At 34.0% G+C, this 27,629-nt stretch overlaps 3 protein-coding genes across 6 annotated transcripts; all 3 read right to left on the reverse strand.

Annotated features, from left to right (window-relative positions):
• Positions 1-1,380: 1,380 nt before the first annotated feature.
• LOC114718966 (glutamyl-tRNA(Gln) amidotransferase subunit A, chloroplastic/mitochondrial) lies at positions 1,381-6,491 on the reverse strand. Its single transcript, XM_028904423.1, has 10 exons — positions 5,892-6,491; positions 5,030-5,341; positions 4,643-4,822; positions 4,453-4,547; positions 4,279-4,354; positions 3,613-3,690; positions 3,311-3,404; positions 3,166-3,215; positions 2,524-2,637; positions 1,381-1,881 (listed from the first exon to the last, which is right to left on the reverse strand). Exons 1-10 carry the CDS (start codon positions 6,450-6,452, stop codon positions 1,792-1,794), a joined length of 1,650 nt encoding a protein of 549 aa, XP_028760256.1. The 5' UTR covers positions 6,453-6,491; the 3' UTR covers positions 1,381-1,791.
• A 1,171-nt stretch (positions 6,492-7,662) lies between these two features.
• On the reverse strand, positions 7,663-14,306 carry LOC114718969 (actin-related protein 2/3 complex subunit 1A-like). The gene is made up of 15 exons (XM_028904426.1): positions 14,180-14,306; positions 12,116-12,201; positions 11,019-11,095; positions 10,771-10,865; positions 10,170-10,239; positions 9,909-9,978; positions 9,737-9,810; positions 9,605-9,638; positions 9,412-9,493; positions 9,146-9,234; positions 8,943-9,028; positions 8,596-8,659; positions 8,237-8,334; positions 7,926-7,981; positions 7,663-7,788 (listed from the first exon to the last, which is right to left on the reverse strand). Exons 1-15 carry the CDS (start codon positions 14,247-14,249, stop codon positions 7,712-7,714), a joined length of 1,128 nt encoding a protein of 375 aa, XP_028760259.1. The 5' UTR covers positions 14,250-14,306; the 3' UTR covers positions 7,663-7,711.
• A 761-nt stretch (positions 14,307-15,067) lies between these two features.
• Positions 15,068-26,077, reverse strand: LOC114718934 (probable LRR receptor-like serine/threonine-protein kinase At1g07650). 4 transcript variants are annotated; one of them, XM_028904369.1, is made up of 23 exons: positions 25,913-26,077; positions 24,942-25,013; positions 24,213-24,281; positions 24,037-24,108; positions 23,578-23,649; positions 23,385-23,456; positions 22,976-23,047; positions 22,819-22,890; positions 22,512-22,583; positions 22,349-22,420; positions 21,551-21,622; positions 21,398-21,463; positions 21,208-21,273; positions 21,086-21,124; positions 20,889-20,947; positions 20,110-20,492; positions 19,295-19,490; positions 18,387-18,527; positions 17,934-18,052; positions 17,213-17,423; positions 16,517-16,757; positions 16,252-16,402; positions 15,068-15,709 (listed from the first exon to the last, which is right to left on the reverse strand). In XM_028904369.1, exons 1-23 carry the CDS (start codon positions 26,032-26,034, stop codon positions 15,323-15,325), a joined length of 2,898 nt encoding a protein of 965 aa, XP_028760202.1. In that variant the 5' UTR covers positions 26,035-26,077; the 3' UTR covers positions 15,068-15,322. The 4 variants fall into 4 exon arrangements, with proteins under 4 accessions (XP_028760202.1, XP_028760203.1, XP_028760204.1 ...); XM_028904372.1 differs by having other exon boundaries at positions 15,486-15,709; positions 16,281-16,402; XM_028904370.1 differs by lacking the exon at positions 23,578-23,649.
• Between the last annotated feature and the right edge of the window lie 1,552 nt (positions 26,078-27,629).

A 27,629-nucleotide genomic window follows, 5' to 3' on the forward strand; every position in this document is an offset into this window, starting at 1 on the left:
TCTCCATTCTAAAATCTGTCGTTACATATTATTTAGATTGTTATTACAATATTTTAGTAATAATTTTTTTAGGAATTAATTGTAATTCTCCCTAAAATCTATATCTATATATGAAATAAAATTTGATGATTTTTTGTACTATTGATGAACAGTTTATTAGTAACCCTCAATTTTTTTCCTTTTTTATTTTTATTTTTTTTAAAATTTTTATATAATTGATATTTGATAGAAGATGCGAAAATGTGGGGCTCCAAAAAAATTTGTGGGGAAATTAAAGTGAAAAAATATATATCACCTATTCTGATTCTTAATATAAGAACTACTTAGAAGTTAAATTAACCTCTAAATGTAAAATCTCAATATATTTTCTCCTCATAATTTATGTTTTTTCCTTTTCAAACAATCTCTATTCACCGCACGTTACATGAGTTTATATCAAATCAAAAAGTAATTTCAATTCAAATGAATTCATAAGATATTTTAAAAAAATCAATACATATTTTTAATAAATAATTAACTTAACTAATTTTTTTTAATTTCTTTAATTTATCAGTTTTGTATTAAAAAGAGAAGGCAGTAATAAATATGGGATCTACATTTTTTTATTGTTTTAAATCTCAAGGTACATACCGGTACCATAAGTTGACAGCTCTCAACTGTATCGAGTTTTCTCTTAAGTTCCGAACACCTGGGATTTTGGAAACAAAGTGAAAAATGCATGGTGATTCATAGAATTGCAGCCCTTCAACCATAGGTCTCTTAGATTGCATGTTAGCCTTGCAATATTGAAAAAAATAAAAAGATTTTGAATGGAATAAAGACAGACATATATGATCTCGTTTTTTTTTTTGTGGGACAGAATCTCAAATGTTGAATAATGAGGATGGAAGGAGCGCATGATAGTTTGGTTTAGAACCGTCTTGACCTTTTAACTAGCTAAGAAAATAAGAAACATTAGTGTAACTTATTCTCAAGTGGATCCCGCTCTGGGAAAAAAAAAAATATCCTTACGTTCATACTTGTGAAAATGCTTCAAAAAGAATTGAACTTAAACAATTGGTAGGTACACTAGCAGCATAATAAAAGGCCGAGCTGGTAGGTACCAGCACGAGCGGCATCAATCCGTTACTATTCCGTCTCTTATTATAAAATTATTTTAACTAAATTACATGGTTTAAAAAATAGTTAAAATTAGTTAAAAGTAATTAATATGTAGCAAATGCAGTTTTTTTTCCCCTAAATATACCCCTATATATAAATGAATAAATTTGGGAGAGTAATAGTGAGATAAATGAAGAAAGAGAATGTATCAAATACATTAAATTAGAGATAAAATAAGTAATATTACATTAAATGTTTAGACAAACTCAGAGAATCTTATAAAAAGGGCCAAACCTATTCAAAAAATTGAATCTTAAAATGAGAAACGCAGGGAGTACACTTTATCATTAAATACATAAGAATCCAACTGATCCAACCAAAATATTAAATGAAATACTGCTTACCAAATACAGACAATGCAAGCGGAACCTCCTGCTCTAGTCAAATAACTTCTCAGAATGTCGTGGACAATTAACAAATCCAATTCAACTGTTCAGTCATTCCAGCACTCAATCATCCATTTCCAGTCATGTGACAGAAACATCTGGTATCGTGTTCGAACCAGTTCTTCCTCAAGATTTATAATTTCATGTTCACCAGTATGGAAAAATCTCTGGAAGCCGCTGCTTTGTCTAGAAATCAATGAAATAATTCAAGATTGTCAAAAGTACAATGATCTTTTGTACTCCGTTATGCAGAGTTATCAGCTACGATTGGTGGAACAAAGTTACAATTTTCAAGAGTTTGCTCAAAGATGTGTCCCACTCTCAGCAGCTCTCCCTGCAAGGCATTCAGTTCCACCAAAATTATGTTATAAACGTAATCATTTGCATAACATTCCAGATTCAGACTCAAAACAGACAAACAGCACATTCTTGTGTACAAGAAATGCCAAATTTCATTTAGTTTTGCTTATTTAGTATTTTTAGGACAGATGTCATAGCTCCTTTTATGTGATCTGCCATGTGTTTTTGTTAAATGCCGTGTGTCCTAGGCTGTGAAGGTATCATACTTTATATATGTGCATAGAGAATGATAAAGGAGACATATACTATTCAGTCACAAAATATAATCTAAGATTATAAACTGGCTTTGTTAGATAAACTTCAGATTCTGCTTCATAATCTGATAAAGATTTCTGCTCTGTTAATCAAACCTCCCCAATTCCCTTCATTCCATTTTCTTAAAACCTCCGGAAGTTACCAGAAAGTTACACTACAGCCCATTATCATGTAGCTGCGGTTTCCAAAGTTCTCTATGCATGAATTATATTCAGTCATCTACAAAAGCATTTTAAAGAATTCTAATGAATAAAACGCCGTCTTTTCTATTATTATTTGCAGAAATCAATGACCAAAAAAAGAAAAAGAAAATCAAACATCAACATAGAGAAACTCCACCAATGACTACAGAATCAATTACCTCACAAAATGCCGATCCTATCATTTGCAGACCAACAGGAAGGCCTGCACTTCCCCCCTCAACAAATCCACATGGCAAAACCAGGGCCGGTAGTCCAGCTAGGTTAACATTTACCTGTGGAAACAGCAAACCATGAACGGAAGACAAAGATTAGTCAAGTGTTCATTCATATGAATCAACCATAATGAAACTTCAAGAGCATCCAAAAAAAAAAAAAAAGACTTTCAGTTTGCATGAGTAATTTGGCATGAGTCTTTGTGGCATATTGAGTTAAAAAAATAACACATATCTTCGCCATAAAAATTAGCTTTCAGTCTAGCAGGCAAACTTTTTTTTTTTTTTGGGGGGGGGGGTGAGAAAGGCTTTCTAAACTATTTATAGTTATTATAAGTCGTCACAGTAGGGATTAAGCATATCTATCTTCTTGGGACCAGACCTTTTTATCACTGACTTTGAATATAGATAGTGGTCAACTATTGGAGATTTATTTATTTATTTATTTTTCATATTTTATATTCCTATTCAAGAATACTTAGGTAGCACAAACTTACACTTAAGCTCACACTGACATAATTTGATTGGTTCTTATATCATTGAAGCTTGCGATAGAAAGTTAAGTCAAGAGAAGTAGGAAATGCTCACAGTCATTATGTCACCAGCATACATTGCCAAAGGATCATTTTTCTTTTCCCCTGCAAAAAGGCAATGACAGAATATCGCCTCAGGTCCTGAACTTCAGGGGCTAGGATTATTGAATGCACAAGCAAAAGAGATGCCAGGTATTCACCAATCTTATAAGCAGGTGACGGAGCTGCAGGTGAAATTAAGACATCATTTTGGTTTAATGCCTCCTTGAAGCTATTCCTAATTATGGTCCTGACCTGAAAAAACAAACAGGCATATGTATCGTCTTGAATATCCATACATACACCTATAAATATGTATGTAATGTAAGTATGTACACACATGCATACAAATACAGACAAAGCAAAATATGTACATAATGTACATCTTTTGGGATAAATTCTTCACCATCAGGTTAAGACAACAGTCACCCACAAAAAAAAACCAAAAAAAATATTAAGTTACCTGCTGTGCACGCTTGTAATATGCATCATAATATCCAGCTGAAAGGGCATATGTTCCCATCAAAATTCTCATTTTGACCTGCAATATGTATTTGAAAACCAGTTCAATAAACACAGGACAACTGTAGAAAATTTCTTTTGAGAAATAAAAATCCACCTAACAATTTACACAGACACACAGAATCAACCACGCTATCAACAAGGAATTGAATTTACTCCCTCCGTTCCTTATTATAAGAGACATTTGATGCTTATGGCATGTTCCCATGTATAAGAGACATTTAAAGTTGTCTCTCTTTTTGTATTGATTTCCTATTTTACCCCTATTTATTTTGTCTCCAACTCATACTCTTTCTCCCTCCCACTTCTCTTTCTTTTAATAATTTAATTGTTCTCTCTCATACTTCTCTCCTTATTAATAGGGGTATTGTTGAAAAAAATTATACTTTTTACATATTAATTGTCCTCAACTCATTTTAACTGTTTTTTTATCAACGTAATTTGGTTATTTGTTCTTATAATAAGGAACGAAGGGAGTAGTTTTTTGAACGTTTGATTGATAGGCTTATATGCTAAAAAGTCTATTCACAGCTTCACATTTATATCAATAGCAGAAGAACAGGAAACAGAAAAAGCTCCCTGCTACAGATGTCTGAAAGGCGAGTACCTCAGAACCAAAACCTTCAGCACGGGAATCTCCATAAAGAGAGCTCAGCTCATCAGCAAAAACTTGTTTTCCATATCTGAATGCAAATACAAATGGCTCAAAGGAAACCTAAAAGGCTTATCCAAAACTGTTGAAATCCGAAAGAAGGTGCGTGTTTCAATAGATTGTCCTTACCTAATACCATCATAGCGAGACAAGTTGGAAGAAGATTCTGATGAGGCAAGGATGTAGTAGGCTGCCAACCCAAGGGAAAAGGATGGCAGTGAGACCTGCGGGTTGGCAAGAGAAAGTTCTTGCCCAAGACTTTATAATATAACTTTTAAAATACAACAGGAATTAGCAAATTCTAAAAAAAGAGATTTACCTCATTAACAGAGCATCCTAATTCCTCAAAATGCAAAGCAGCAGCACGAATTGCAGAAACTACTCCACTCTCAACCCCGTCTTCAACAGTTTCACGTATCAGTCCAATTCTCAGTCCCTTCAAGGGCTTACTTTCCAAGGAACTTGCTGGGGCAAAATGAGATGCAAAATCGGGTACATCCTGAGAGAAGAAATTATTCAGTGTTAATAAATTAACTTAATGTCAGATAATAACTTTGCCATTAAAAATATATATATTTCATTCAATGATCTCAGTAATTATACATCTTCATGAGAAATTACACAGACGTTAAAAAACCTGATCAATAATGAGAGAATATATGGTTTACATGCTAAAAGAGCAGTACCAGATCCAAGAAATCCTTACTTGCTTACTTGTAGTAGCATCAAACCGATCATGACCAGAAATTGCATGAAGGAGAATCCCAGCATCCGCAACTGAGGAACCAAAGCAGCCAACCACATCAAGTGATGATGCATATGCCATAAGTCCAAATCGTGAGACACGTCCATATGTTGGCTTCAATCCTACAACTCCACAAAATGATGCTGGCTGCCTCACACTTCCACCGGTATCACTTCCCAGTGATACCATGCACTGCCTGGCAGAAACAGCAGCTGCTGAGCCTCCGGATGATCCTCCCGGCACCCTAGAGATATCCCATGGGTTGGCAGTCACCTATTGAATGAACATATGCATCACCTGAGTAAACCAATCCCAGTTACAAATGGGCTGTTATAACATTGCCAAATAACGAACTGTGAAATTCTCATTTTTCAGAAAAAGAATTGAGAATCAACGTTTCAAAACACAAAAAGTCCAAAATCAAGTAGCAGCTTGAAATTCCCTCCCTCACATTTGTGCGCCAACTACAAGCTGGATTTTCAAAAAATCAGGAACTTTTAACGGTAAAAAATTTAAATAAAGAACGAATGTAGCACAAAATATTGAATAAATATATAATTTGATCGCCAACAAAAAATCTCCTTCAGTACTCAGATTTATTCCTCGAAATTAATCAATTTTCCACAGGTCCTACTCAGTGGAGTAAATATAAAACTCGAAATGATAATGTGTAGTGAGTTCCAAACTATGATAAACTTACTGGCATAGAATAAATTCAACGCTTTCCCCGGGTAAAAGTGTGTATATACAGCAAAATGATACATTTTGAGTGCTTTTCTAGACTGAAAAACACGAGAACTCTTCTCTAAATAAACCAAAGAACCTGAAACGCAGAGCCTTCGGTGGTGCTGCCCATACCGAACTCATCCATATTGGTTTTTCCGACGACAATCCCTCCCAGCTCCTTCACTCTCTTCACCGCCGTAGCATCGAACGGTGGCTGGTACCCCTCGAGAATGCGGGACCCACCAGTGGAAGGCAAATCCGACGTACAAAGATTATCCTTAACCCCGACAAGCACTCCAGCCAAGGGGCCAACTTCCTCATTGTTCGCGATTCTCCTATCCAAGTCCTGAGCTTCTCGGAGAACCGAATCGGACACGTGGAGGAAGGAATTGAGTTGGGGCTCAGTGAGTCGGAGGCGAGCTAGATATGACTCAGCGACCTCGGTGGCGGTGAGCTGGCGGGAGAGGAGGGAGTGGCGCGTGGTGAGTATTTGGGATTGTGGGGGTGAGGAGGTCGAAGAAGACGTGGTGGTGGTGGATTGGTCGGTGCGGGAAGCATAGGAGAGAGCATGAGAAGAAGAATGGAAGAGGAAGGGCTTTGAAGAATGGAAGAGCGGGAAGCGAGAGAGGGAGCGAGGAGACTGTAGTGCGGATAGCATTTTGCAGAGACACCCACAGAAGCGAAGAACCAGTGGCCGAATTGCTGTGCGGGTTTTTCCGAAATCAACCATAGATGAGAAACGACCTTTTTTTATTTTTTTAAGAAAAAACATTTTAACGTCTCACTGTAAATATTAAGGTTAATGAAAATAAAATGTTTTTTGATAAAAGAAAAACTAATGGGTAAATTTGCGGTCGGGAGGATAAAAATAGTGATTTGATTAAAAAAGAACAAATAACTAAATGTCGTTAACGTAAAAAATAATAAAATGATTGTTTTGTAGTTATTATTAACAATAAAATATTAAAATAAGTATTTGTAATTACAATTATTAGTTAAACATAATAAATAATGTAGATAATTTTAATTTTTAATATCGATATCTCAGTAACTCTAATATGGGTCTTCTATCTCAAGTCAGCTTTATATTCATAAAATATGTTGTCATGCATTAATTATAAAACTGTTAACATTTTGATATTATTGACGGCATTGTCGTGTTGCGATTCAAAATCCTTCGCAGTGGATGGCCAAAACAAAAACTCTGTCCTATCCTTTTTCATATTTTCATAGTTCAACAATCTATCATTTTATTCTAATATGAATAAAATATACTAGGAAAATAACATTTCAGTTTCCACAAACCATCCAACAAAAAATACCAATTTTGTGTCTTGCATTTTTTAAAAAAAGGAAAAAAAATCTATGAAATATTATTATTCAATTTAAAATTATTGACACTTGGAGTTCTCTCCAAGTGCAGGTTCCTTTTGGTGGAGAGACATACAAAGAGGTCAGTACGTAGTAGGCTTGATCTCTTTGTATCTAAAGACAAAGTCCTACGTTTAGAGATAATCCCTCACATGTATAATCCTTGGTGTAAAACCTAATTAACTAATTTGAGTAAATTAAGAACATTAGTTAAATTAATTAATATGATATATATATATTTTTTCCTTTCTTCTTCTTCTATTTGATTGTTGTTGAAGGAATATTAATATAGTTAATTTTGGAAAAAATTAATAAACATGTAAAATAGGTCTCGCATGTAAGACTAACATCAACTCTCAAATTAAATCATTCATTAAGGACCGTAGATGATCAAGCTTGAGCTTGATCTTATTTTTTCAAGCTTGAGCTTGCTTCTTTATCTTTAAAAGAAGAAGAAGAAGAACTCTAGCGGCCAAAAAAGCTCAAGCCAACCTTTTCAAAACAATACCCTAAAAGGAAAATGCTGCACTTGACGAGAAAGACAACTTAAAGAGGACCTAAAATGTATTCAGCAAGGTCTTCCTGCTTCTCCAAATCCCATATGATGACTCTCCCATCCAAACCTACACAGTTTAAGAGTGAGTATTAGTGAAATTTGCCACAAAGAAATTTATCTAACCAAAAAAAAAAAAAAATTAAAACTAGAGATGAACTTCAACAAATTTAAATACAATTAAGTACCCTTTTTAATATGACTAACCTGATGTGCTGAAACGCTTTATCAATGTCCCACGGCCCCTCAGAGGCAACACACAGCTGCATGTTCCACAAAAACACACTGATCATCATTCAAACCTTTAGATTTAGTTGATTCAATTCATCCACTTGAATCTAAAGCTCTCCTATATATGGCTAGCTTTCTTTGTTTACAAGGTTCTAGTCAGAATCTACCTTAAAAAACATATGTCTAACAACCTGAAGTAAAGTAATTGTCACTATTTTTTTTCCCCCGTCTTTTTGAAGAAGAATACATGTCATTTTCATTAGAGAAGTGATGAGGAAGGTGAATACTTGATACACTTGTCATGAAAGCCCTCACTTTCTTTTGAAGCTTCCACTGTCACTTCATCCTTGGATTGACCAATAAATCTGCCAAATATATCGGTGTACTGCAGAGCCAACACAACTAGATAAAGGGAAATAGTGTAGAAGCTGGTAGGTGGGAGATAAAAAAAAAAAATCATGGATTAACTATCAGAAAACTGTATTTTTTATGCATTCTATTTTCAATTGAGATATGCTCATCAAAGTCATGCGTTAGTTAATGAAAAAGAAGAAGAAAAAATGTGAATTATGATTTTCGATTGAGATCCTGTTTCTAAAAGCTGTGCTGTGCATTAAGCAGAGTCCAGTGTAGGCGAAGTAGTAACCTGTGATGCATATTTTAAGCTAGATGATCTTGCTCTTTTTTCCCCAATGCATCTGACGAATTTCCTAGGCAACAAAACCATAAAAAAACTAAGAGAAAAAATTATGTAAATCTAGTATGAGATTTATAGTCCATAAATAGAGGATGTTAAAGACTGACAGAGAGCAACATGTGAGTGAGTTTGATAATGCGTTTTAACCTAAAACAACAAGACATTAAACTTATATCTCTTTTTTAGTAACGTGGAAGTTCTTCTGACATTAACAGAAGGCTCAGTGTTTCAATTTTCAGATAATTAAGGTCTAAATCTGGGGAAAAAAAATACAAATATGCAGAAGTTTCACATACCATTTATCCCTTTCATCTTTAGCAAAAACCAATGGGACGCAGTCGAATCCAACACCAATTACCATATTCTCAGAAATAAAACAAACCTGAAAGATATGTCATACTATAATGAACCAGTTTCACGGAACATGAACGTAGTATGATTACAAGAAACCAGAAAAGATGCTCGTGAAGAGGTTTATAGAGAATGGATGCTGACCCACATCACAGAGGGGCAGATCACGGTAAGCAACAGTTTGGGTCACAGGAGAGGAACCAATGTCGTTAACAAAATATATAATCGAATTATGACCTGTAATTAATACAGGAAAAAGATAAAGTACTCACTATTTTGTTTGATAAATAAGGTATAATCTCAAGCAATAAATGGAAAGAATAAAGATATCAACAAAACTTGAGCGGAAATCTTAAGTTGAAAGAACATAAATTATAGCCTCAATTTCGCTTCCATGAAGGAGAATTTTCTGACCTGCGTAAGCTAAAGTTTTGCCCTTTGGTGACCATTTGACACCAAACGTCCAGGACACAGAGAGATCAAGTTGAACAATTAACTGTTACATAAGAAAAACAACACGAGTAGAAGCTATGCTGCATTAATCAAGCATGCCATAAAATTTGAAACAACATAGAGAATCCGGATGAGAATAGTAGGCTGATAGGACCTCTCCAAATTTAGTTTCTGGCGTTGTTGAATCCCTGCAGCAATTTATGAAGCAACCTTTAATAATATGAAACAAGCATAAAAAGGACATAGCATAAGTCAATCCTTTTTCAGAGTTGTTTCTTTATCTTACTTTGTATCTACACCTTTTATAAAGGTATAGAATACTCGACATTTTCCATCTGTAGACGTTGTTGCAAGAAGAATCTGTAGTCAGAAAAATGGAATTAATATGAAAGACAAAGATGATTCCAATTGTGACAAAAGCATCAAATCTAATAATTGAAAATAAGATGAATGCTAACATTATTTGGGTGCCATGAAACGTTTGTCACTGAAGAATCATGACTTTTCCTGATGAGTTTACTGATCCACCTGCGAGGGAGGAGCAAATCGAAACATATATGTGCTAAATATAGAAAGTTCCACATTCATAGTAGCATATACAAACAGATTTGAATGAATAAGAAGGCAAACTTGCTATATTATAGTTAGCAAGTAATATTTGTAACAGGAAAGGAAGAGTTCTTATGGAAGTCTTGAGATCTAGGGAAGAGTTGGCTTACCAGTTGTTCTCCTGTTCATAGTAGCATATACAGACAGTTTTGGCCCCACTTCCAATTGCAAACTTATTTTCTGCAGTATATAATTGGGTAAAATGCACTATAATTATGAGTCTCACAAAAGAAGAGAAATGCTTAGTTAATAAACTGGTTTTATTTGTTTTTATGGTATAAAGCAGTGGACTGATATTCTATAGGATAATTGATGATGGGACTGCCTTTATCTCAAACTTGTGTTCCTTGCAATCTGAATTGACTTGGAATCTATTGTTGTAGGATTAAATTTTGAATTTTCTAATGAACAGAAAAAAAAAACTAGTAACGAACTCAAGTTGGTGTGAGTGGTAAAAGCTCCTGTAATTTAAGTAAGTAGTTAGGAGTTTAATTCCTACCGTTGTATGTATAACAAATCTAATTAAGAGAAGTCTACGTTTGATTAGTTTTCACTATTAGTGGAGCATGTTTTTTGCGTCTCACCTCGAAAAGGAAATGAAGTAGGAAAGAAGAAAGTGATAACATGCATGTAAATGGGACGCATTAGTAATTAAATTTCTCACTTAGGACGCGTATGTAATTTTATCTAAGAAGAAAGTTGCATTCCTACCTTTTGGACTCCACTGAACACACAGAGCAGCTCGGTTTAGCCTAAGAACAACGAGAGTTGGCACCCATTCTGATCCTTCTAAGTTCCACACATATCTACACAAATATAAATATGATGCAGTTTTATTATTAATGGTGGGGGGAAAAAAAGAAATTATTAACTCCATTATCCAGCTTAAGTCATGAACTTGTATATTAACGAATGAAGCTTTAGAGGGTCTAGTTTTTTTAGATAGCACAGGCACTCACGAACTGCGATCATGGGATGCAGTAACTATCCTGTTTGATTTATTACTCCAGTCCATCCCACAAACTACTTGGTCATGCTGCGACAAAACAAAGAAATTTGATTAGAAATTATTCAGAAGATTCCATCAACAAATAATATATCTTTTTTTTTGGTCAACATCAGCAAATAATACTATCTTCACTCCTTAATATAAAAGCTCGTTTGACTTTTTTTATGGTCCTAAATATAATACCTCAATCCACTTTATGTCTCGTATTTATCTATTTTTTTCCCAAAGTAGTTATTATAACGATGGTAGTTCTAACCAATACACTTGATTAGTAAAGATATTTTAAGAAAAACAATACTTATTTATTATAAATAACTAACTTAACTAATTTTTTTAATCTACTCAAATTAATCAACTAGTTCTTCTATTAAGGACAGGAGGTAGTATCAGAACAAGAGACATAGCAGAACTATTACGTTACCATTTCCTTTGGTTGCCATCAAATAATATACGCTTTAAAAAAGAAAGATGCGTAGCAGGTCCAACCTCAGCGATTAGGTTCATGAGTGGATGGCTTGATTGTTCACTGTGCTCTGAAGATGGTATAAGAACAGATGGGCGAGAAATGATTACGGAAGTGTCATGTTATTTGAATTATTTTCAATAACATTCCAAATTGAATAAATTGATGAACTGAGGTTGAAGGGGCATCGTTTAATAAGAGTATAGATAATGTTACATATTGAAAGGATATTGATATCTTTTTCAATCAGACAGTATACAAAGACGTCTTCATTTTCTGCTGTCCATAATAGAAGTAAAAGTTCAAAAAAGCAAGAGATATGAAGTTGAAAACCCAAAGGCAGGACAAAAACTAATTAAAACAGAACACATTTTTACTGAGTCCTTAGAGTTTTTTATAGCCATTCTATTAAAGCTACCATTAACAACTATTAACACAAAAGTCAAAACTTAAGGTCATAAAGTCCATAGAATATCTTAAATCATTTCTTTTTTTCTTTTTTTTTACCTGGTCCCAAAACGTGTAGTTTTATTTTTTATTTTTAAATATATGTTTAGATATGGGAAATATGGAAGAGTTCTAACCTTTTGAAGAACATGAGCTTTTTCCCATTTGTCTTCCAACAATCTATAAATGTGCACTTCGTTATTGTTTGGACAAAATGCAATCACTATAAAAAGAAGATAAATATATGTTACATGGCGTCCTTCAATAATACAAAGCTGCAGTCACATGCACAGAGAGATATTAATAATATGCAATATCAAATTAAAGCCATCATATGAATAGAATTATCAAACATGTCACTGTTCCAACTAAAAGATCAAACATTTCAATGCCTATTAATAATTAACTAAAGGAGATCCACACACACACATATATAAGTACTTTAAAATTTGAAATTTAACGCATTATTTTTTAAAGGCAAACGTGAATTTTTGATCTTCTTACATCATCGTTCCTTAAATTTAAAAGATATTTTTTCATTTCTTTAGCCGTAGCAGTGTTAGTATAAGATGATAATTTTTTTGTAACAGTTATTGTTATTTTAAAAATTAAATTTAATATAACTTTTAAAAATATTTTATCAATATTTGAAGTTTAACATTAGTATTTTTTGTTAACAAAATTAGAATTGAAAGATTAAAAAAATCACTTTATTAAGATTAAACTCCTATTTTTCCAGTTGTTAATTTAAATTCTATTTGTGGTTTAACTTCTACTTTAGAGAAAAGAAATGCTCTGCATTACCATAATGTTTGATACCGGGTCTTTGAAGGGAGAAAGTTGCTCTCCTCTCTTTATTCTCTTTATTTGGCTGATACATTTTTTAAGAAGAGGAGGGGAGTTACTTTTCTTCTTTATTTATTTGAGATATTTTTAAAAAAAAAGTGTGGGGCTCTCCTCTCTTCTTTTTCTCTTCTAGCTTCCCTTCTAAAATTGAGATTTTTTTTTTTAAGAGGGAAGATGGAAGATAAAATTTTAAGTTTTAAAATTAACCTAACTAAAATGTTCTAATTTCTCCTATATACTTTCAATTTATTGACCCCAATCTGACGTAAACATTTGTATGTAAAAGAGTTCTTTTGATCATCTAGTAAATAGTTATCGAGATAGTTGTCTCCAAAGTTGTTGAGTACTTTTGGATATTTCTTCTCTTATTCTAATCTTATTGTTTTATGCAATATTTTTTCTCACCTTCAATGTCTCTTTTCTAATTGAAACTTATCGCTTAAGATTTTTTACCTTGATATTCTATATGTGTGTGATACAGTGTTTTTACAAATCAAAATTGGTGAATTGCATTAATACTCCTCCAGTCCTTAATATAAGACCCATTTACCTAATTTGATTAGATTAAGGAAGTTAGGTAAGTTAGTTAATTATAAGAAATATGACACGTTTTTCCTAAAATACCATAATTATATTTCTTAATACCTCATCTTTCTCTTCTACTTGATTATGGTTAAAAGGGTATCCATAGGGGTAATTTAGAGATAATTGATAAATATGAGAAATGGGTCTTATATTTAGGACCAAAACTAACTCACCAATTGGGTCCTATATTAAGGACCGGAGGAGTATATATTTATGAAATAAAAAGATGAGAACATTCATTTAAATTTTATAAAGTTAAAATAATTAATTTTTGATTAGACATTAAAATTTCTTTCATTTCCTTCTCTCCGATCAATCCAAACAAGAGAAATCTCCCTCCTCCACCCCTCTATAGCTACCCTCCCCTTCCCTCTCCTTCTGTTTCTTTTATTAAAATCTCTCCCCTCCCTTTTCCTCCCTCAAACTGAACACAGTGTACTAGTTTGTGTTTAAGTTATAAAATGAGAATTTACCGCGGCAAAAAATTAATGAGCATTTACGCAGCGTCTCTCATCTTCAAGACATGATCCCGCAAAATAACAGCTCATCGGAATGCACGAGAGTCACAGATCAGAAAATTGTTCAATCCACCACGAAAGTAGGTTTCGAAAACCAAACTCATTGTTTCAATACCAAAAACAGAATCAGATTGATTCACAACATATATTCCACCCAACCAAAATCCTCAAAATCCTCAAAGACAAACCAGCAACATTCCAATTCCGTAAATAACAATCAGAAAACAAGAAAGTTAGAGAGGGATGAATTACTGGATTGATCAGGGCTCCAAGCGTGGCAAGTGATGGGCTGAGAGATTTGGTAGAGTGCGATGCTCGTCATTTCCGAGGGATTCAGCAAAATGCGAGGCCAAGAACAAGAAAGCTGTCCAACCGAGAACAAGAGAATGCATAGCAAGATTGATTTAGTGTGTCGCCTGTGAAGATAATTACCGACTAGCGTGAAGACAGGAGTATCAGTTATGGTCGTTGCATGCTTTGGACCAATCAATTTCTTCAACGAAAAAACTTCTAAATAAACTCCCCCCATTCCTATATATAAGTTTCATTTTTGAAGAAAGATCTGATGCAAAATATAAGTTTTACTTTTGAATTTGTCTAAATGTTTATTACTTTTTTTCCTCCTATTTTGCCTTGACTTTGTTTAGTACTCCCTCTCTTCTGTTAATATTCTCTCCATATATTTTCTTTCATCATTTTTCATTTATTGTCTCTCTTATTTACTCTCTTAATAAATAAGGATAAATTTGAAAAATAAAAATACATTTCTGATCTTTTTATTATTTTTAACTAATTTTAATTGTTAGTTCGTTAAACGTGATTCAGTTATTTGAAGCTTATATACAAAACCAGAAGGAGTAGTTTTTTTAAACCAACAATATACTCCTTCGGTCTTTAATATAGGACTCAATTCTTGAGTTGGTTTTGGTTCTAAATATAAGACCCATTTCTCATATTTATCAATTTTCTCTAAATTACCCCTATGGATACTCTCTCAACTATAAACAATTAGAAGAGGGAGAGGGGTATTAAGAAAGATGATTATGGTATTTTAGAAAAAATGTGTTACTTTTCTTATAATTAACTAACTTACCTAACTTCCTTAATTTAATCAAATTAGTTAAATAGGTCTTATATTAAGGACCGGAGGAGTATATATTTATATATATAATTAGCCAGATTGATCAATTAGCGAACCAACTTAATACAGCATAAACCAACAAATAAAATTAAAAAAAAAAAAAAAACACAGATCGACCTCAAAGACTAGATAGTCGCACGTTTCAGTATGACAAATTTGCTTGGTTCAGTTTGGTTAATGCTCAACATTGAACCAAAATGAACATATTTCTTTAGTACTACTAAACTTCAAACAAAAACATCATGGGATTGTCTTCACTGGTCTGCTTTAGTTGTGTCTGCTCCAGCACGTACAAGAAGGTGCTTCTCTTCTACTTCAACGCCTGAACTAGAGGAATAAGGGCATTGACCATGAATTGACATGCTTTCTCGGAGGCTCAGATTCTCAGAGAAGTGACTTCTTAGGGCCTCATATTTGAAATTAGCTGCTTGATGTCCTGGATCAGAAAGTAGATCCTCCATGTTACTTCTTCCTTCAAGCATGTTCAGAACTTGAGACATTGTTGGCCTAAGCGCAGGAGATGCATTGGTACACAAGAGTGCCACGTTTAGAATTACCATGGCCTCCTCCGTTGAGTATTCTGAACCCAAATCTGGATCGACCAGCTCTAGTAGTCTTCCGTTCTCTTTCAAAACATTGGCCTGGGGAAAAAACCCAGATTTAAGACAAGGTTATAGTCTTCATAAGAACGTGACATATTTCAATCTGTAAAGGCTATTTCATACCAGAGGTGTTTGGTGCACTATCATCTTCACCCCTGATATCTTGAATGTCAAGTGCCGTTGAAGATGCTTGTGCTTAGTATATTAGTATCCAGGATATTAAAAGGCATAGGATGGCACAATTTTGGAGGAATCCATTATTTAACCTTTACTGATTTCTATAACATACGAACGATTCATATTCATACCATGAAACATTGTGATACCATACATAGAACCTTGTTTCTCTTCCTAACATTTGAACCTAGAACACCAAGGTTCAATTACAATGTTTCACCAAGAAGACTAACTTTCCCAGTGGCTTTTCTATTTTGAGAAGTGAAGCATGGCATTTGTTACTCTAAAATTCTGATTAAGAATTTCTTATTTGTGTGATACTCAATGTAAAACATGATATAATTGTAAACCAGAATGCAGATAAGGAACTCGTAAAAAAAAAAGTTCAAATTGGCTTTAATTACCCAATCAAGGAGGAAAATGAATTCCTCACTGAGTCTGAAATTTGTATTACTCTTTCCACTGACAATTTCCAATGCAACGACCCCGAAACTATAAACGTCAGCTTTATCAGTTAGATGACCACGCATTGCATATTCAGGAGCCATATAACCTCTGCAAAACAAAGACAATAAAATAACAAAAATTTGGAAAAGCTTCATTCCAAACAACATGTTATAGTTGTTTAAAAAGACCAGAGAAGAAAGTAGTGACATGTGACAAACTTACATAGTTCCTGCAATGCGAGTGCTAACATGGGAATTTTCATCTACATTGAGTTTTGCAAAACCAAAGTCTGAAATCTTAGCATTAAAATCCTTATCAAGCAACACATTACTTGTTTTTATATCCCTGTGTATGATTTTAATCACGCACTCTTCGTGGAGATAAGCCAAAGCTCTAGCTATGCCAAGGCAAATTTTCCTCCGAGTTGGCCAGTCCAATAGCACTCGGCGGCCAGAATCCTTCCCTGCAAGGATAATTATTTAGTTAGCTGTATATTGGACTTAGTTGGACACCTTTTCAACTAAAAAAAATTGAATTATTTAGTCAAGGGTGATGAATGAAGTTACTATAAAATTCAACAAACTCAGCGGTGCCAAATTTGTTGTTTGCCACGGTACTTTCTTAGCATGGACAAAGCACAAGTTCACTGGACTTGCCAGGTTATTTGCTTCCTAGGTGATCATTAAGACGCACTGGCACACATTTGAACTTAAGATTTTAAACCAATTGCTAAGGAGAGATATTGTCTCTTACCAATTGATCTAGATTTTATTTATAGGGTAAGTTCACTATGACATGTGCAGAGTGAGGGCTAGGCTTCAACACCCAGTCAAGGACCAGTTGAACTGGCTATCCTAAGCTATTTAGTGAAAGCCCATCAATAATTTTATCATAATCTATAACAGACATTAAGCTTACCAAAAAGAAAACGAGATAGACAATTGTTTTCCATATACTCATATACCAGCATTAACTGGTCTCCTTCCACACAACATCCATAAAGCTTAACAAGATTGGGATGTTGAAGCCCAGATATCATTCCTAACTCATTAACAAATTCACGGATTCCTTGTGTAGATTTTGAGGAGAGCTGCTTTACTGCAATTACTGTGCCATCTGGCAGTAGACCCTGCATGAGGAATGAGGTCCAGTTTGTATTTACCAGCATTTTAAACATGCAGCAGAATTTACATAAAATTCAGATAGTTCTTTGATTCATTATATGCTTCAATCAGCACATACGAGGACAACCTCGCTCTACTTTTAGCCCACCAAGGGCTACAGTCTTATGGATCGGAGAAATTCATGTTTTCCAAAGACAGTCTCATAGAGCTGCTTTATCTCAAGTCATCTGGACCTAGATCCCACACTATATTTATTGTCATTAAAATCAAATGATTTAGAAAAGTAAACAATGGATAGACAGATGAGTAAAGTGACATTATAAACTGGAGGAGTTCTTAGAATGCTATCAAAATTGAGTGAAAAGCGGGTACATTTTTTTATAACTACGTGTGGTAAAATTGACTCTAACAACAGTTACTCCTATGCCATTTTTTTTTTGTTTTTTGCAGAACTTGGTAGAAATACCTAATTATTTCATCTAAGTTTTTTCCTTCATTTATTTTTAGTGGATTACCTTGTAAACAGAGCCAAATCCACCTTCCCCAATTTTGTTGGCTGCATTGAAGTTTTCAGTTGCTGCTTTGATTTGTCTTGAAGTAAATAATCCCATCTGCAGATCTAAACCTCTAAGATCTGGGGAAATGAAATTCAAATTTGAATGTCAATAAAAGATTGTTTATAATTTGGTCTACAATATCTTCTGGCAGATTCCTTTTTCGTTTCATTTTCTGCGCTAAAAGCATTAAGCCATTCATATTCAACCTTGAGTAGGAATTTGTTTGTTTGCATATATATATATATATATATAGTATCAATTCTTCAAGAAGCTGATGAAGGTGGTGACTAACTTACAAGAATAAAACATATTATACTGTAAAATGTAAATAATTGAAATTAAGAAGCTTAATTCTGAAATATCCATTCCAAAATAATTCAACTGTACACATTTTGGAGGTATGTTCTATACCTTTGTATACAGAGTCATTGCCTCCTAGCCAGCCCTTCCACTTCATGACGCTCAAGACCAGGAGAACAAGAACTACAACAGCAATGATTGTGCCCACCACGATGTAAATTCTCTTTCCATCCCCGGATGGAGGTTTGAAATCTGTGCAAAGGAAGTTAGTGCTCATAGATTTGGTTGAAACTACAAGAACAATTCCACAAGAGCATACGCAGTCACAAAAGCCAATATTTCTCCTTTAGTTATCCGACACTTGATTAAATTTTATCGACGCCAGTTAGTAAACTCTATTTAAAAGTTCAAAAATGATTTCTTTCTCCACATGTCTTAGTTTGATATGCGTTGTTAATCAAGTCTCAGAATGAACTATTTCATATTCCGACACCCTGTTAAGAAATTTCAGTATTACGCATTCCCCATTTTGTGTACTTTGCTAACAGAAACAGGTTAATTAAGTTAATGCTGAAGGTAAAAGCACAATTTTGGCTATATGATCTACTCTTGTAAGAAGTGAAAGGAAACTACAGTCAAGTTATGGTACCAACCACTTCTTTGGACCTTTAGTAATTTCACCTTACAATTATCATGAATATAACTTTTCATTGGATCTTTGGTAGACCTGGTTTAGTAAAGATAAACAAATTAAGTTGATAATTAATATAAGCACATCAAACATGCTTTTCAATGGGGCCTACCCCTAATATGCTTATATATCTCTTCCAGGTTGACTTTACCAATCTCTTATAAAATCAGTTGCACCTGAGAAAATCTCATTGGATATCTCATTTGATACAGCAGCTCAATAACTGACCATGTTTATCCAATATATTCATAGCGTCTCTTGATTATATCAAACTCTAGTCTCTCCAACTCGCATTAACACGGAGATACAGGACATTATAGCTACTTACTAGGATACACAGATATAGCAGACACCAGAGGTCCATAATATCCTCTTCGTGGTATGTCTGTTGTGCCCTTTCCAGCCCAGTAGAAGTGAATTTTCAGGGTATGTCGGGTGACTGTAGTATTGAATGTCTTCACAACTGGCTTCCCAGTACCACCAGCTTCACTTTCTATATTGAAGTCTTTCAGGACCAAATTCCCCTTAATATAAAACCACACAATAATATATCAATGTATGATAAAGTGGGAATCTGAGAAACAGTGACATTGACGTAGACATGCGATACAATATAAGGATAAATCAACACGATAAATTTCAAAAATAGTAAAAATGAAAAGCATACATATAAAATTGGCATGTTTACATTTAAATCTTATTTTCTTTTAATTTTGGCGTCATGATCTATTTCAACACAAAGGACTACCAACTAAATAATAAGATGTAGAATCATATTATTTAAATTTTGGTCACTTTCCTTTTATTGGTCTACCTATATCAGAGCATCCACATACATCCAAGCTCAAAACAATTTTTTTAGTTGACTGATTTTCACCAAATACTTGGTAGTGTGTCGTGGTAGCTTCCATGTTCCATCCTGTATCTAATACAGTTGAAAATAGACAAGTCCAGCCAATGGCGTTGTATTCTAGTGGCATGAAAACTCCTCTATAAGTGGAAGGTTGTGGGTTCGATCATGCTTGTATCCTCAAGTTATTAGTTTCTGCCCCTCTAAATTAAATTTAAAAAAAGAAAAAAGGACAGGTCTAGATGTAGCAGAAAATTCTCACACCATCAGCAATTCATTTCAATAACATTTACCTGGATGTAGACATCAAATATCCTCCTTCCAAGACAGTAATATGATCTATCATTCAAGAACAAAATCTCCGCGAAGTGAAGCTTCACAGTATAGTTTCCATTTAAGAGACAAAGTCCATAGTATGTGAGAGAAAGAGGAGATATGCGAGCTGTTGTGTATAGTTGTGAATCGACGACGGAGACATTCAGAAGTGTAGAAGTATTGGTCTGAATGTAGTTATCAGAGTTCTGATGATTGTCCATGAAGTCCCCTGTGCTGCTAAGCGCCCAGTTCTGGGTGGAGTAAAACACTGCAGCACCTCTTTTTTCTATGTCAGATTCATATATTGTATCATTGACATTGGCTTCCTCACCACCACAATTAACATGAAATGAATAATGATCTGTTGAAGAAACAACGTAGTATGCAAATCCGTCAATAAATAACGGCAAAGATAGACAATAGCATAGAAAAATGTCACTGGAATTGCTAGAATACTATATGTGACAGCTTGGCTAACTAATGTCTTCTTGAGTTATAACAATATATTATTTAAGGCCTTTATCTAATAATGAAAATGTTTTAAGTGGTCTTTGACCTTGATGCGCATCAATACTTCTAAGACCAAGTTGATGAAATCTCCCCGTCACCTTGTCCAGAGTATGATGGCTACACTTTGTTCATATTTGAAGTTTCGGAAGACTTGAGGAAGCATGTTATAGATTATAATAAATGGATTGAATCTTTGATACTAGTGACGCCCAAGAAAATTTATAATTATGTGCTGTCACATACTTACATTGCCCGGTGGAAGCAGGACATGGGAAATTCCTTTTCATGCATGGATTAACTCTACTTCTGCAACAAAGATAAATTTGAGGTTATATCTTGAATATGAACAGAAGATCTACCCCTATTATCATAATCCATATTTTATACAAGATATTCCTCTAGAGCTAACAGGTAAAGTTGATAGTCCAAGCCCAAAGGCCTTACTCTGTATCCACAGAAGAAGAGTAGCATTCGACCATGTTCCTGGACAAATTACAAAATGTTATCCCTGTCATAATTAATACTGATGCAGAGTAATTGAAAAATTCATCTTAAACATAACTTACACGCTCCCTTGCAGGCATTCAACAGGACCTGAGCCATCCCAGCTAAAGTTATTATTAGAAATATCACTGTACACAATAAAGTATTAAAAAAAGTTTTACTTGTCTAGTTGCAGCCATGCTGCGAAGAACTATTTCAACTCATAAATTAGCAAGTGAAATGAAGCATAATTAGTCAAGTAACTTTACATACACTTGCTTGTTCGATTCAAGGACCCACTCAGGAATAGTCCCTCCTAGCTTGTTCCCAGTAAGATATCTACATTATATAACATGTAAGAGTTGTTTTCCTGGCAATATGAACGAGATGTCACAATAAGATAGTTCGATTGTTTCAGCCACTTACACAAATTTTACTCTTCTAAGTTGGGCAAGAGTAGCCGGTATCTCTCCAGTCAAGTTATTGAAACTCAGATCTCTACAGCAACCCAAATATATGTGATTTATTGCTAAAATGTAAGATTATCCAAAAAGTATAACACTTGGTTTTCAAGATGGATATAAATAATAAAGTAAAACCTGTATTGTGTGTACAATGTTTACTACTGTTCCAAAATTTCCATCTAGATTTATAAATTTATTTACAGCACAAACCAACCTGTAATTTAGACTAATATCATAATACTAGTCCTCGAACCTGAGCAATAGAGAAAAGTACATTCATAGGAGGTTTTATCAATACATTGTTATTGAACTACTTTACACCTCTTTTTTATCTATCTAGCCTCATAATTATGAGTGAGTAAATGTGAGAGATGTAAAAGAATTAGTGTGGGAACTGTGTCACAAACAAAATTCATTTTTGCCTTGTAATTTATCTAGCCTCTTTTTTCTTTTTCTTTTTTTCTCAACCATGATGGAAATTAGGTTCTAGTTTCTTGTTTTTTCCTTGCAGTTTGCTCATAATTTACAACTTCTTCCACTACCTTGTGCAGTTCATTTATTTCTAAACAGGAGCTTTTTCAGACATCTAATTTTGGAAAGATTAAGTGGGTAGGGAGGGATTAATGATGGTTCGAAAATGACTGAGGGTGAAAGTGGGTTCCCAAAACCCTCCTCTTCCCCTACCACACACCAATTCAAGGATTATGTCAAAAGGCAACATGGTTGATAGATTTTAAAGTTGTTCCTTTGAATTACTTACAAGGTTATCAGGTTTTCCATTCTCCCAATATCTTCTGGGATCTCCCCTTTAATCATACAGTTCCTCAATATCCTGCATTATGATATCCTCATCCAAGTTAAATACAGATAATTTTGTAAGAATTTTATGGGGAAAAAAAAGACGTCAAGGTCACTGAACTCACAATTTCTCCATGAATTTCATGTTTCTTAATGATGGGAAATCAGAGGCTCCACCTTTTAGATCAGTTATCCTCCTAAATATCAAGCAACAACAAAAACAATCACATTCCAAAATTTCCCATTTTCTACGATGAGGAATTCTGAAGTACAATATGGTACAGAACATTCAAATGGTTATCACTTATTCCGCATATGTGGAGCCCACACAGCAGGTTGTTGAAATTAAATCCTGACCGTTTCATGTACAAACACCATATTGTACATTTCTCCTTCCATGATAAAATGAAAATATGATAAAGCAATGCATACAAATCACTTAAGCTTGTCAAGGCTGAAATGCTTGAAGGTATGGGCCCCTCAAGAGAGCAACCCTCCATGTGCCTGATCAAAAAACAAAATTGATGTAGTAAGCTCCGAAAAATGCAAAACTACAGAAAGAGAAAGCTGGGGGCCTGGGGAAGCTTACAGCTTTTCAATTAATGTCCAGCTTCCAATAAAATCAGGAATGCGCCCAGAGATGTTATTGTCGCTTAGCCTCCTAGAATGTATCCCATAAGGATAGTCAGTAGAACAACAATGTAGAAAAATAAAAGAAACATGAAAAAGCATGCATCCAGAATTAGGTAAATGCAATAATTCTGTAGTTCATGATATAAAATAGAGGCCCATGAATGTTGTGTTCTGATCCGAATTACAAGGTGTAGAATTTCAGTCCCCAGTTTTAAAGTTTAAGGTTTACATGGCCTCTGGACAACTTCAATTTAGTTACTAGCGTTTGGCTCCGAAAAGTTCATATAACTTTGCCATCCTCCATAAACTAGTTTGATTGATATGGATTAGGAGTAAACTAGCTTGATAGGAAAGCAAAGGCTTACAAGTCAGTCAAATTCTTCAATTTGGAAAGTTCAACTGGCAATTCTCCAGTGAATGCGTTTGACGACAGATGGCTGGAAGACACAAAACGTTATTCATGTTAAACAGCACAGTACAGTATATTAGGGAAGCAGCAGCATCAGATATGTATCAACATATTCGGATAAAGCAAATAAAATAAGTGAGAGAAATTACAGTTTTTCTAACTTGATCAAGTTTCCAATATCTCGTGGAATGGGACCCGAAAATAGATTTCCTTCAATAGTCCTATAACATTTGTGCAAATATTTAATCAGGCAAATAAACCAATTTGAAGTTAGATTTAGTTGGCAATGCTGACAAATCATCTCCAGTTGCCTCTAGGCAGGTATAGAAGTTGCAAGTCTGGGCATAAAGAAAATTAAGGGATAATGTTTTGATGGTAATAACTTAAAAGATAATAGTAATGATGACGACGACGACAGTACCCCATTGCATACCCCAAAAAAAAAAATGATAAGGATAATGATAGTAGAGGGAAGATTAACCTAAGTCAAATATATGCTTTCTTTTCGCTTTCTTTTAACAATAATGGATTCGCAAACATGAGACATCTAAATAAATTTGTTTGCATGTAGACATGAACATAGAAATTTTGGAATGATCCCAACGTACAGGTTCTGGAGAGTCGTGATGTTCGTGAGAACTGCAGGGAAAGGGCCTGACAATCTGTTTCCCATAATCGAGCTGCATATTAAATTAACAGAAATTGATAATAAATGTAGTTAAAAAATGAGCTATTCAAGAGGAGAGTTGATGAAAGCAGAGAGTGCATGGCAGAAAGTTCTCACAGGTCAACCAAATGCATATTAGCCCATTGGCCAGGTATAGAACCATTGAGAATGTTAAGACTCAGTGTCCTGTTTAGAGCACAAGACAAGGTAATTTAGCCGTAGACCATATAAAAGGCAGAGAACTTGACTATAATTTTCTGCGTCTGAGCTATTAGGTTCTGATGGAACTCAAGCGTCAAGTGATGTTAAGAATTAACAATAATCTGGCAGAGTGTAGTTCTAACCAGATTCTTTAGAGGTAATAACAAAGAAACACCCAACTCCTCTGGCATTCAAGACGAACAGGTCCGGTAAAAGCATAGTTTTCTTTACAATTTACTCTATATAACTGACTCTCCAGTAAAATTTCTAAGCACTGCGTTTTCACTTGATAACAAAGACCTGAAGGTTTGTTTACAAGGCGGATAATGCATGGAAAGGAAGGGAATGTTTCATTAAGATGTTTCCACATTTGGGGAAGGAAAAGAGTATAATGAAGACCTTCTTCATAATTATTAGTTTTTCCAATTAGTGGGATTTTTTAGGATGAAATTTTCCGAAACAAAGGGAAGGCAAATCATCCATTTTTCATAGATTCTTTCCTTTCTTCTACTCTCAACTCTCAGACATACCCTAAAGAATTTTAACTTAGGATTTTGGGGCTATGAATATGTGGATTCTACAGAAACATCATTGAGAGAAACAGAAGATCATTAACTTGTTTAGTAGACGTCTGGTTTATCTTACAGTTTCTTGAGATGATTTAGCTTGGAAAATTCCGGCGGGATAGCACCAGAAAGATTCTGGGCCTTCAAGGATCTGCAAATACATAATGTGAAAAAGAATTTAGAACAAGTAGCGGAGACCAAATTTTTTGTTCAGGATTAGCCGATTGTATAAAGTTTTGAAGAATACAAAGTATTATTAGTTGTTTTTATCAATAACCGAAATAAGTATTCTTTCCATAAGACTACGAAATATTTTTGAAGGGATAAAAATTATTGTCAAAGTAGTAAACTAAATCGGTGAGAAATACCATTGCACAGAAAATATTAAAATAACATGATGTGCAGGAATGCAGCGATAGGCTTTCCAAATGAACCTTTTGCAACCTTTTATCTTACTGACCAAACAGGTTTACACAATTTACAGAAGACGAAAACAGAAAACGATTAAACGTAAATTCTGCTATAACATGTCCAGATAGCTTTAAATGTATATTCTTAAGTGCAAGCACCAGTAGCATATAACCAAAAAGAGTACTAAAATTAAATAAAAATTTATACATTATACCAATGATATTCGAGTATGTTTGGTGGAGGATAGTGCAGGAGAAGCGAAAGTTTGATTGAAACCTTTTGATAATTTTAAAGTATCAGTCAGGAGAAAAGCATAACGAAAGTTTTTTTCTTTCATAGTTCCAAAATCGTCCTCAGTATTCCCTCTTTTGTAACTTTAAAAGAATCAAGATATTTCCCCACCAAAACAGGGGAAGGAAAATGATCTTTTGACCACTCATTTGTCTTCTTTCTCTCCCCTTCCATTTTTCTTGGATTCCTTCTGGCCTGTTCTCCTCCCAACTCCCACGCATTCATAGAATTCACAGTTTGTCTTCACTTTCTCTCTCGTGGCAGAAAGAACTGAACTCAAATTATTGGTCCAAACAGAAAGAAAGAAAGAAAGGATCGTGAGATGGTAATAGAACAGTACATGCTTACAACATGGCAAGAAGACTCGTTACATTTACAGACCACAATGCTCTCAAAATGTGCGCTCTCATCAGACGCATTCCACTGCCCTTTCCCACTGCAAGGATCATCTTTTTCAAAGTCCCAGTCATTCTTCCCTATTTTCCTCGCTATCTCTTTCAATGTGTTAGCTGCATTATGCATAATTCAGACACAATCAGCAATATGAAAATAGAAATTCCCAAAAAGAAAAGAAATAACTATTACAGAGCAAACAATCTTAACAAATACTTCAAACTCTAAGCAACTCACATCAATTATTCAGCCTCATTTTTATATCTTTAACGATCCCAAGATACTTACTAACTGCTAAACTAATCTTCTCAGGTTTTGCTAATACCAGATATTCCAAAATTTCTAGTTTTACTTTCGTTATCGTTAGTTACCAAAAACCAAGCAGGTGAGCTTCAACATGTTCTAAAAATGATACAATACGCATACCATCATATGGTCAAGAAAAAAAAAACTGATCGGGCATAATCAAAAGCATCCTGCGGTATTTGGCACAAATGTTGAGCAGTGATCAAACACAACAACAAACAAGCTCTGGTTCTCTGATTCATGCCCGTTTACCTTCTTCATTATCGAGAATTCCTGTGTCTGCGAAAGCAGACAGTGAGAATAAGAGCTGTGAAGTGGAAGCAATTAAGAGAAGAATAACGAACAGCTTGGCACATCTCAAATTGAGGTCCATGAGGTAGCTTTCTGATTTGAGCTTAAGCAAGCTCTCGTAAAAGCAGAGCGAAGAGAGGAAGGCTATTTATATTACAATTACATTAACGAGAGAAAAATATGAACACATGAAATGACTCTTTTCTTTTATGTATTTTTCTTTAATTCATACTTTCTTCCAACTTTTTTTTAATTAATTAATTAATCGAAGCCATCTGAAAATGTGAACATCTTTACGTTATTTTCTAACATAAAAAACATGATTGTTACGTGACAAATGATAACTTAAAATTTGAGATGCCATTATAAAATTATTAGGGTGGAAAGAGTAGTAGTAGACAAAAATGTTTATAGCATAACAATTATGTCTAAACGGATAGTTCAAGTTAAAACAATTGATATTTTTAGAAGAAATTTAACTCTGGTGTAAGCAAAATTTGGATGAGACATTGTTTTCAGATCTTAAATATAAAAATTAGATAACTAATTTATAAATATTAAAAAAATTTGTTAGATTAGTTATTTATAACAAATATGTCTACGTTTACTTATAATATCTCATTTAATCATTATTTCTATTTTTAGAAATCCTTTTAATATATGTAATTTTTAAGCATAGTTGAGAAAAAAATTATAAATTTAAGAGATAAAATAAATTAAACTTTTATATCTATTATCAAAACAAACATCTTAATTAACTCATATTTTAAAGAGAACATATACAAAATGCTGGACTAAAAGAATGGTCAAAAGTTACAATCATACACGGCATTGTTTCAAATTAAATTATTGGCCATTGGTCACTTTGGTCTAAGTCTATTCTTTATGTTTTTTGGTTGAACTTTGGTCTAAGTAAAGCAGTGACACATACGTTAGTGCTCTTAACTTTAGAGACTTTTAAGTAAACGGTACTTTTGTTTTTATTTTATTCAAAATTATGGACAAAATTTAAGAACAAAGAATTGAATTATATTCAACAAAATTCAGAATTATTTGTCAAATGTATAATTTACTT

This window comes from Neltuma alba, unplaced genomic scaffold, assembly GCF_004799145.2.
Source record: "Neltuma alba isolate B1F8T4 unplaced genomic scaffold, ASM479914v2 tig00011881_pilon, whole genome shotgun sequence".
In the NCBI taxonomy this organism is placed as follows: Eukaryota; Viridiplantae; Streptophyta; class Magnoliopsida; order Fabales; family Fabaceae; genus Neltuma; species Neltuma alba.

Excerpts from the sequence above, each read along its gene's own strand:
- LOC114718969 (XM_028904426.1), bottom strand. The coding sequence starts at position 14,249 with ATGACGAGCATCGCACTCTACCAAATCTCTCAGCCCATCACTTGCCAC. Across the intron at positions 10,866-11,018 it reads GCATCCCATGATCGCAGTTC|ATATGTGTGGAACTTAGAAG; the intron begins GTGAGTGCCTGT and ends ATATTTGTGTAG. Across the intron at positions 9,639-9,736 it reads ATAAAAGGTGTAGATACAAA|GGATTCAACAACGCCAGAAA; the intron begins GTAAGATAAAGA and ends AAATTGCTGCAG.
- LOC114718966 (XM_028904423.1), bottom strand. The coding sequence starts at position 6,452 with ATGCTATCCGCACTACAGTCTCCTCGCTCCCTCTCTCGCTTCCCGCTC. Across the intron at positions 3,691-4,278 it reads CTGAAGGTTTTGGTTCTGAG|GTCAAAATGAGAATTTTGAT; the intron begins GTACTCGCCTTT and ends TACATATTGCAG. Across the intron at positions 2,638-3,165 it reads ATGCTGGTGACATAATGACT|GTAAATGTTAACCTAGCTGG; the intron begins GTGAGCATTTCC and ends CTGTTTCCACAG.
- LOC114718934 (XM_028904369.1), bottom strand. The coding sequence starts at position 26,034 with ATGACTGGGACTTTGAAAAAGATGATCCTTGCAGTGGGAAAGGGCAGT. Across the intron at positions 21,274-21,397 it reads CTTGAATCGAACAAGCAAGT|TGATATTTCTAATAATAACT; the intron begins GTATGTAAAGTT and ends TATTGTGTACAG. Across the intron at positions 18,528-19,294 it reads TGCTATATCTGTGTATCCTA|ATTTCAAACCTCCATCCGGG; the intron begins GTAAGTAGCTAT and ends TCCTTTGCACAG.